An 11,018-nucleotide genomic window follows, 5' to 3' on the forward strand; every position below is an offset into this window, starting at 1 on the left:
AGCACAGTACCTGCACACAGTAGGCACTTAATAAATGTTTACTGAAAAGTGGCAGCTCTGGACTCCAAATAGTAAAGACAGAACAGAAGTACTCAAAAACTTTTATAACATTAGGATCTTGTTTACTCTTTAAGTTCCTAACCCAAGTATTCAAGATTAAATCATGGCAAGGGCACATACACGTTGGAAGTTTACTAAGTCAAGCCAAAGGAGAGGGAAGAACGTGGATTATAAACTATTTTAAAGCCCGCTTCATTACTTTATAGTACTTACATTACATACAACCACAATTATAAAGTCTTTTGTAATGAAGGCCCTCAAATCCTAAAAGTGAATTTAAGTTCACCTGAATGAACAGGGAAGAATTTGATATTAGCAAAGTTTCTTAAGTGCTTGAAATGGGTCTATTGTTTTCATAGTTTTAAGTACTCTCCCTGAAATCTTATCTATGCCATGCTTACTGTACCCTTTCTTTCTAGGTAAAATGCAGTTATAAACTTGAGTCCAGGCCCCTTCCCTATTCCTGAATTTCAAATTAACATGCTGACTACTGAAATACAGCCATACTGCAATGTGGAGACAACCTGCTATTTGAGGCAAGGAAAATGACACCCAGAAATAGGTTCTCTAAGAGTTTGCACCAGCATGCTTAGCTCTGCATTTACTGTTCCAGGGAACTGGAGTGGCCTCCCCTTCCCACCACCAGCAGCCTGGCCTCTACCAGATGGGTCAGAAAGAGTGCCAGGAACACCTTTCCACTCCCAATAATTCTGCTATTGAACCATTTGGCATTCTCACACCTCTCATGAACACTGAATGCATCATATATATAAATAATGTAAGTGTGTGTGTGTGTGTGTGTGTGCGCGCGCGCAAGCACACGTGCGCAGAACTTTCTTTGAAGTGGATAATAAAAGCATTTTTCTTTCTTCTTTTTTTTGGCCAGAACTGTGATCTCACCCACATAGGGAAGTTCCATCACAGAAACAGCCACCATTGAAGGAAACTGACAAATCATCTTGTTCTTAGTCTGGGATATTAAGAAGTTAAACGGGGGTAGCTAGGTAGCACAGTGGATAGAACACCAACCAACCCTGGAGTCAGGAGGACCTGAGTTCAAATCAGGCCTTAGACACTTACTAGCTGTGTGACCCTGGGTTAATCACTTAACCCTGGATGCCTCCAAAACAAAACAAAACAAAACAAACAAACAAACAAAAAACCAACAACCAAAATAGAGGTTAAATGACTTGCCCAGGGTCAAAAAGTCAGTACTTGAACCATGAACTTCCTGACTCCAGAGTCAACTCTCCATCCACTACAGAAGGATCATCTGCTTATAACGTTCCAATGAGCCAGAACCAGATTAAAATGTAATTGGGAGATACATAACAAAATAAATAAAAATACAGTAGAAATAAATAATGTTAATATTTGGGTTTCTAAGTCAATATTCCACCTGTAGGGATCCTTATGTATTATTTAGTGGCCCTATTGCCATCATTGCCCTAATAAATGCTGACTGACTCTAACCCTAACCCTAATTTACTTCTAACCTTAAATTCGTTTCTATCATGCCCCTTCTACAGGTGAGGAAACTTGCCCTAGACTGAACAGCTCAAGTAAGGAGGCAGAACCAGATATCCCTGGTCCCTGGACCAGAGATGCTTCCACCACATCATCTCAATAGACTTCTGCAAAAGAATATCTGTATATAGATAAGTCTGGGTTTGGTCTGAGCAAAGTTACCACGATGCCAACTTACATGTTTCTTCATCTCTGTGGCTACCGTTCTGGACATCATGATGCAGCAGATGAGAGAGATGAGGATGAAGTAAAGTGCGTACATGCAGCGAGTGCTCCTGGATTGCCGGATCCGGGGGCAGCATTTGCAGCACAAGGCACACCCGGCATAGCCACAGCAGCATGCCAGCTGGAAAAGAAAAGCACACACAAACGTTCTAGTTATATCACCACGCACAGGAGCCCACAGCTACTGGTGACCCACAGCTTCTGGGAGCGAATCTACTGATTCAACTTTTCATTCGCATTATTGTAGTCGTTGTGTAGTCAGAATACATCTCCAGTATTATGTTCATATCTGGGTGCCACAGTTTAGGAAGGACATCAATAATCAAAGCATTTGTTAAATGTCTACTATGAACCAGGCACTGTGCTAAGCACTTTACAAATATTATTTTAAAAAAAAGAAACAAATATTACTTTGTTTGATCCTCACAACAAACCTGGGGAGTAGATGCTATTATTATCCCCATTTTAAAGTTGAGGAAATTGAGGCTGACAGAGGTTAAGTGACTTATCTAGGGTCACAAAGCTGGTCTGAGGCCACATTTGAACTCAGGTCTTCCCGACTCCTGGCCCAGAGTTCTATTCACTGTGCTAAGTGGCTGCTTTTAATCAAGTCAAATAGTCAAGTCTGGCACTGAGCCTCATGCTGGGAACATATGTACAAGCAAAAAGAAAGACAGCATCTGCCCTCAAGGAGCTTACACTCTTATGGGGAAGACACAAAAAGGAAGCTGAAGGTAGATGTGGGGGGTGGGGACTGCAGCCTATTGGGAAACAAAAAAATGGCTGGCCTTGACAGCTTCCTTAAATGAAGGCTCTTGAAGGAGTCATCCAATCTGAAGGAGGGGGTCTCGGGGGTCTTCAGAAGTGAGTTCTAGGGTTAAAAAGTTGAATGAGCGGCTTCAAGGGTTACTGTGTTCCTCCTCCTGGGAGGTTTTCAAGCAGAGGACGGCAGAGCACTTGTCAGGCACGTTATGTTATGTTATGTGGGGATGTTGTAGTATGTCATAGCATATTACTATATACATTATAGTATGTTGCAGCATGTTACAGTGGGAATACCTTTCATAGATGCTTTGGACTAGATGGATACTTAAGTCCTGACTCTCAAATCCTGTGATTTGGGGCACATGCTATGCAATCAAACAGGGAAAACTACAAGAGCTGGGTGCCAGCTGAAAGTAAATGTTTACAACGAAGACAGTGATCTCCATAACTGTTACTGGGCTGTAACAGTTAGGTAAAACTACCAGGAGGGACATAGGAGCAACAACAATTAGTTTACTAAGATTCCAGGAGGGAAGGTAGGATGGAGGTAACTTAGGAACATAATTTGGGGCACTTTCTGAACCACAGGGTTAGATACAATAGGAGGTTTTAGGAAACCAGAGAATAAATAAGGATATTGTGTAGCTAGGAACACAGTAGGGAAGAAGCCTAGGGAGAGCAGAAGGAATCAAAGGCAACTAGGGAGAGATAATGAAAAATAAGAATGAAAGGGCTGAGAATGGTGCAAAAAAGAGTGGAGTTGAATCACATACAAAGATTATGCTGGAAAGAGAAGGCATTTCATGATGTGGAGTCTAGCTTAATGGCCATTAAGCTGGAAGCAGATTTCTTTAAGAGGTAAGGATGACATCATCTTTCACCCACTGGGCCCAAGACTCTCCCCAGATTAGGTTAGTTGTTAATAAGTCAGGTAACATTTCACAAAGAATTGGAAACAAAGCCCAGACACCTCACTCTTCACAATGAGCTTGGTTCTTCTTCTTAGTGAAACAGACTCTGGTATATCTTAGTAGTTTTATTAACTCCTGAGAGGAAAAGTACAAAATAATATCTCCATTGTCTTGAATGATGAGTATTCTGGTTAATCTTTTAGCAGCAAAATCTAGTGGCCCTATAGCCAGGGTTGTGGAAGGGCCTCAGCAAGAGAGACCACTCCAGACAAAACTGTGAAGCAGGTCAACTTTATCTGTCAGCCTCCCACACTGCCCCCCCTCAGCTCCTCTTTTCTTGGTGCCCTGCCCCTAAATCACTCCATAGACCTCTCCTAAGTAGCCATGCTGTATTCCATTTTTGATAATCCTTAAAATGTTCACTTGATAAACCTTAATTTACAGTATGAAAAAAATCCATTCCCTTTCCTCAAAGTAAATGTGAAAGAGTGGGATGTTAGTGTTAAAATGTAAGCTGGGCTCTTAAGTTCAATGGAATTCATAAAAGGAAACATCCCCGATGCAAAAATGGAAATTACTTTTAGTATATTTTCCCCTACTAGCTGGTGACAGAGCAAGTCATAATCTCTTTGAGTCCCAATTTATTCATCTGTAAAATGGGAATACTACTTGTACAAACCACCTCAAGAGTTACTGTAAGGATCAGACAAGACAACATATATGTAAAAAGGACATGGTCTCTTTGAGAACTAGATTCCCTAAAAACTCATTGCCAAAACAAACCCAGGAACTATACGAACAAAATTATAAAAAAAATTACTGAAGAGCTTTTCAAACAAGTAAAGCCATAGCTGCCTCCCTCATCCCTCATCCCCCATTCTGCTTCTCCCCACACCAGGGAGTAAATTAAAATTCATCCTACCACTTCAGAAAGGGTACTGGAGTTTTTCCAGATTGGTCTTTCTCTTTCCAACAGGCTGCCTTATTCTCTAGCTGTGTTGTCCTCCTCTTCTCTCTCCTGACATGTCCTTACTCTAACCTCATCTCCTTTTCTGAAACCCCTATAAGCTAGATCTTCTGTAACCACAAAATCCAGCTTCCTAGCTCATATGATCTCAGGGCTGGAAACCAATCAGACTTGCCTAGAAGGCTCCCACCACCCCAACCTCATAAAATACCTGAACTGAGCTGAGCTAATCAGCTCCCTAGGAGAACCAGTATGGTCCCAAGGTATGGGCACCAAAGCTGAGCCGCAGCTCTGACCCCAGGAACTGCCAGAGCTGCCCTGAAACACGGACTTGGGCAAGCCTCTGGGACTGACTTTGCTTATCTGTAAAATGAGGATTGGGTTAGAAAGCTTCTTGGGTGCCTTCTAGCTCTAAATCTATGATCCTATAAACAATTTAATATTTCTTTGATGATTCAACAAGTCTAGTCCTGCCTTGGGGTTCTTCCTACAAGGTAACTAGCCTCGTAAGTATCAAAAGTATAGGAAAATGGCCTGAAACCATATATCATAAGGCAAATAGATTTCTTAAATAAATCCCTGAAAAAGGCTCTTCTGTCTTTGTTGCACAAAAATAAAGTGTGCCCTAACATAACATACGATGTTATGTTAATGGCATATAATGACTGCCTTTCTGTAAATATACTTATGTTTATTTTATGTTTACATAATATAGTTATGCAAACATAACTACCAAGCTGCCTTTTCTCAAGTTATTTCATCTTCTTCCCTGGAATCTCTTCAATTCATTTCAAATGATGAAAAGCAAAAGCATTCTTCAATGTCTGTATCATTTCTATCACTTTAATCTCCCTACTGATTTCCATGCCCTCTTCTATCTTATGAAGTTTGCTGAAGGGAAAAAGCATCTATCATTACAAGACGTTGTGCTAATGTAGTTTCTTTTTGTCTTTCTTCAAATTCAGCTTCATCAGAAGACTTTTCCTCACATGTACCATTAGGCCACACTTCATTTAAAAAAAAAAAACATTTATTAGATGCCTCCTATGTACTTGTTCAAACAACATGCTAGTTGGTACAAGATCTCAAAGATGAACAAAAAAAACAGGCTCAGCTATAGAAGAGCTATATATACAAGTATATATACAAGAAGACAGGTATATAAGTAAACTGTTAATTCAAGCTAGAATATGGTAGGTGCCAAAAGCATCACACTTCTGGTCTACCCTCTTCCTTCAAACAAGATCCATGTACTCTGCCCCTGGACCACTCTAATGGGTGAATTGTGCCTTATGTCAAATTTATTTATCAATTCAACTAGTTAATACCAGTAGGCCAGAATGAATCAGTAACAGGCTTTATCACAGTCAGAGTATGTCATTCTCTTTCCAGTAACTGATGGGGAATGAACCATTTGCAATTTAGCAAGCAATAATTATATGTTATGTGAAACGAAAAAAAGAAAAATGACTTCATTAAAATGCAGGTGGTCATACAAAGAAAAATAGCATACTTGTTAAAAGAAAATTTTAAATCATTTGCTCTAGGAAATGGATAAGGGAGTCAACTTCTTATATAAACAGTTTCACCAAATCAAAGGCAAGTGGCTATCAGGCCAGACAAGGGAGGAGGACATTCCTAGGATTCCAGAATCCTCCACCTTCAGCAGCTAAGTCTTTTTGTACCACTAAGAAGAGACACTGAAGGATACCACCAGTTCTGTGTCTGGTCTGGCAGCTCATGAGGGGTGATACACAGCAAAATGGTTATGACAGTACAAGATGGAGTCAGTTCCATTCTTCCATATGTTCACTTTTTCAAGAACCAGGTGTCCAAGCCACTTCTTACCATCGATAGATATTCCTGTGTTGGCTCCCCCTGCAGCCCATCTTCCCAGCTTCCCTTTATGTGCTGTCTTCTCCCATTAAAACATACGCTCAAGGGAAGGGACAGTCTTGTTTGCTCCTATTTGCATCCCTACTACCTGGTTCATAGTAGAAGCTAATGTTTTATGTAGCTACCTAAAGTGTATGGAAGCTCAGGAGGCTTAGGATTAGGAAAGAAGGAGCTTGCATTAAGGAGATTTTTTTAAATGGAGAGTTTTGATAAGTGAAAACTGAGGGAGAACTTCCACAGGTGTAAGCAAAGAAACACAGGCAGGAAAGCGTGGAACGTGGCGATCGCTACAGACTGGCCAGAGTGTATAGCACACACAGAGAGAAGGCCAAGGCTGGAAAGACTAACTGGAGCCTTGAACAGCCGGCTGAGGAGTTCAGACTTAATGTCAGGAGGCATCATGGAACCACTGATGACTTCTGATCACCTCACCCAGCTGCTGCCCAAAAAAACAGTGTGCAGAATGGGTTAGAAGGGGAAAACCTGTGGAAAGCTGTTTCAGTACTCCAGATGAGAGGTAATGAACTTGAGACGGAGCAGACATTAGCTCTAAGACATCTCCAAAAGTCTCATAATGGAGAATGCTATCCACGTCTAGAGAAAGAACTATGGAGTTTGAATGCAGTTCAAAGCATACTATTTGCTTTTCTTCTGTTTTGTTTTGTTTCTTCTTTCTTGTGGTTCCTTCTATTGGTTCTCATTCTTCTTTACAACATGACTAATGTGAAAATATGTTTAATAGGAATGTGTATGTAGAGCCTATATCAGATTGCATGCCATCTTTGGGAGGGAGGAAGGGAGGGAGGGGGAGAAAATTTAAAACTCAAAAGCCTATGGGAGTAAATGTTAAAAACTAAAAATAAATTAATAAAAAAAATTTAAAAAAAAAAAAACAAATAAAGGAGAAGGAGGGGGAGGAGGAGGAGGAGAAAGAGGACATTACAGAAGCCTTTAAAAGCCAATCCGGGGGCAGGGAGGTAGCTCAGTGGATAAAGCACCGGTCCTGGAATAAGGAGGACCAGAGTTCAAACCAAGCCTGACACTTAATAACTGTGTGACCTTGGGAAAGTCACTTAACCCCAAATGCCTCAACAACAAAAAAGCCAATCCACTTCGTTCCTTTGGTACACTGTAGCAAGCCGATGGATGACAAAGGAATGCTTTCCCATCATCCATCACAATGTACGACATAAGGACAGACTTTTTACTGGCTGGCTGTCCTTCCTTTCCTTCTCCTCCCCTCTCCACAATACATTTACAATATTCTATTTCAGAAACGACAAGAACACCACTAAAGTTATATTGTGGAAGCTCTAAGTACTATGTGTCTAAATCTAGTGGTAAGGTTAAGTATGTTAAAGTACATTAATGCCTATTAAAAAATGAAAAATATTATCAGCCATAAATTATATATTGGAACATCTTTGCAATTATTAGATTTCCCCCTCCCCAGATTCCCTTCACTCCCATGCACACTCTCAGCTCATCCCTTCTTTCTTCCTCCACTTTTGCTTTTCTCTTTTCTCTCCCCACTTTTAACAATTACTTCTTTTCTGAAATAAGTGTTGGGTTTGTAACCAAGTTTTTAGTCCATCAATCCAGGTAACATAACAAATAACCTTATCCAGCATTATGAAGGAAGCTAATGCACGATTTTACCAGCCGCACAGTAGCTTCAATATTTAAATCAATTCTCTGTGCATCTGGGCCCAATTATTAACAGATACACAAATGAATGCATAGAATGTGTACTTAATTGGTTACTGGCAGTCGGACAAATCATGGCAAACAAAATGTGATTGTGGGAAATGTGAAAGGAAAGCTAGACTAATTTAATCAGATTCAAAATTTGCTACCAAAACCTTAGAAGAATATGGTGGCTTTTGATTATTCTTTGGTTATCTTTGTGGTGTTTTCCATTTAGTGTAGCAAATATGCTTTTTAAAATTGGGGCAGTACTTTAAAATTTTGGAACTCATTATCCACCTTGCTAGCCTGCTGAAAAGTTATAAATAAACCCCTACCAGTCTGCCCAATTTAAGGCAACTGTACCTAAATCTAAACATAACAACATGAGGAAATTAAAGTAACATTTTCTTTATTATTGTTACCGTTAACACCTGAGCTACTCTTGAAATGGGCAAGCTGCCAACAATAGAGAGTACAGCTTTCTTACCATCTTGTGTCAATCCCCATCATAGCTACAAAACAGATAGCAAGAGTAAGATGAAAGCCAGATGTATCAGCAGCTGGGAGATACTCAGGATTAGCACAAGAAAAGAACCTAGAGCAGCATGCAAAACCTGGCAGAAAATCTATCAGGAATTCTGCACTGGAGAGGGCAATTACCACCCCCAGGAGAAGGCTGCTAATGATTTGAAACAACCTCACCACCAGTACTGGAAAATACAGGAAAGATCCCTATCCTTACATGTGAGTTTTTCTATAACTGTGGATTTGGACAGCTCTTTGGATTAAAGAGTTCAAAGCTGGAAAACTTTAGGGGGACATAGAGTCCAATCTCCTCACTTTATAGATGAGGAAAAATTAAATATTTTTATTTATATATTAAATTATCTAAAATAAAAATATTTCATTAAAAAAATAAAATGTCATGTAAGTTGTAAGTGGTAGAAGCCAGGATATGAACCCAGGTCTCCTGTCTCCAGTCTAGCAACCTTTCCACTTTACCAGGCTATGCCTTGATCATACAAAGTTTTTAAATCTGTGTTCCTTTGGGAGAGTGGATTCCAAAGGTGTCTCTAGCTATGTTTGTCCAGGGCTAAGGAACCATTCAAATAATAGCAATAAAATAAGCTACCTACACTAAGACCATGCAGATACCTAGCCAGCAATAAAGTTATAAACAAATTCTTCACCCTTCACCAACCTCACCAAGTAGTTTCCCCCTTCAAGCGCAGTAGCAGCACAGGGCCTTTTGGACCTCAAAAACGCATAGCAACAGGCTATGGAGCTGAACAACTACTATGAGAGTCCCTTGATGTCTGACCCAGACACACCCTAGGGAAAAAGGAATGGTTTAGAGATACAGCTGTTACCAACTCTGCTTCATTTCCTGATCTATAAAATGGGATGATGATAATAATAACACCGCCTCCCCCACCCCAGGGTTAACGTGAGGATTAAATTAGATAAAGTGCTTAACACTGTGCCTGGCACATAGTAAGTGCTATATAAATGTTTATTACAATTATTGTTATTATTATAACTTCATAGTACATGCTTATTACCAAACTTTGGTGTTCTCAGTGACCCAAGATTTCAGGCAGCTAAGAAATAAGGTCCCAAAACCCAGACTTTCCCAGGGAACTCATATAGAACAGAAGGTTCTATATTCTATATACTCCATAGACAAAGAGGAAAAGATAACCTGCAACACCTAAATCCCATACTCACAATGCTGCTCTGATGAATGAGTAAATGAATAAAAGAAGAATTTATCAAGCACTTGCCATGAACAAAACCCTGTGCTAAACGCCGGGGATATGAACAGCCAGGCCCAGCTCTCTGGGGGCTCACGTTCTAATGGGGGAGACAACATATCTGGAACGTTTTACCTGCTAAGTCAGATGGCAAAGTCCCCATGGTCCCTAATGATACCTCTTATTTAATGTCATTTCCACTCATAAAATGATCAGTTTCTGATGTTGAACCATAGACAGTGCCAAGGACTTTGGTGGCAAGAACATTCTTTTCTGGGTCTTCTATAGCTGTGGCTGTAGCCCCTGAAGGTACAGTGACCAGGCTGCATCTCCAGAGGTTGCCTCCCAGGATGATGGCTGAGGGTACTGGGATGGAAATATTGCTATTCCCAAAGTTCAGGGTCCTGAGCTATCTCATCAGGGTCTGGGGGGAGATGGTGGTCAAAGTGATGATGGTCTGACTTGTCCCCCTCCCCTCCTGTTGCCGCTTTAGCTACAAGTTTGCTTGCCCTGTGTGTGGCAGATGATCGGGACAGTTCCTTCTCCACTGGAGTTGTTCCCAAGAATGATACCTGTGAGGGCTGGGCTGGAAGAAAGACCAGGGGTGTACAAGGGAAGTGCTGCCCCTCCCGGCATATCTCCTCAGCCAGACTGTTGGCAACAGCTGCTCAGCAGTTGTCGCTGTTGAAGGAGGGGCTAGCCTCCGGTGCTAGCCGTCAATCAGTTAATGTTATGTGGTCATGGCATGCAGTTCCATAGTGTAAGAGAGGGTTAAGCACACTGCTCAACTGCCCTGCCTTCTCTGCTCTGCAGTCAGAAAGACCAGAATTCAAGTCCTACCTCATTCACATACTAGCTGAGTGACCCTTCCCCAAGCTTACCAAGCAGTTCCCCCCTTAAAAGCAAGTCATTGAACCTCCGAGGTAAAAAGAAGGAGCTAGGCTCAATAGCCTTTAAGGTCCCTTTCAGTTCTGAAGCTATTATCCTATGAACTAAGGGCTCACTACAAATAAGATATATATCCTCGCACAGAGAAAAAATATGATTGGAACCATGCCTACATGACATCATTAACCAAAGGCTAGATTTCCTGTTGACCCCTACTGTTAAGATCCACCCAGAATTAAAAGGCTCACCTTTTCTAGAGCAGGGGGTCCTTTTTAGCAACCTGGCAAAAGTCTAGAGACTCTTTCTCAAAATTATAGTTTTTATTAATTTTTTTTG

At 40.9% G+C, this 11,018-nt stretch overlaps 1 protein-coding gene across 1 annotated transcript in view; it reads right to left on the reverse strand.

The window, feature by feature from the left end:
- The window catches only part of SERINC5 (serine incorporator 5), a 107,559-nt gene that overhangs the window by 53,368 nt on the left and 43,173 nt on the right, over positions 1–11,018 (reverse strand). The window contains exon 2 of the mRNA XM_027863422.1: positions 1,766–1,933. Coding sequence (XP_027719223.1) covers positions 1,766–1,933 — 168 coding nt within the window. The remainder of the gene's footprint in view (positions 1–1,765; positions 1,934–11,018) is intronic.

The sequence above is a fragment of the Vombatus ursinus genome, unplaced genomic scaffold (assembly GCF_900497805.2).
Source record: "Vombatus ursinus unplaced genomic scaffold, bare-nosed wombat genome assembly UNPS02014772.1, whole genome shotgun sequence".
Classification (NCBI taxonomy): domain Eukaryota; kingdom Metazoa; phylum Chordata; class Mammalia; order Diprotodontia; family Vombatidae; genus Vombatus; species Vombatus ursinus.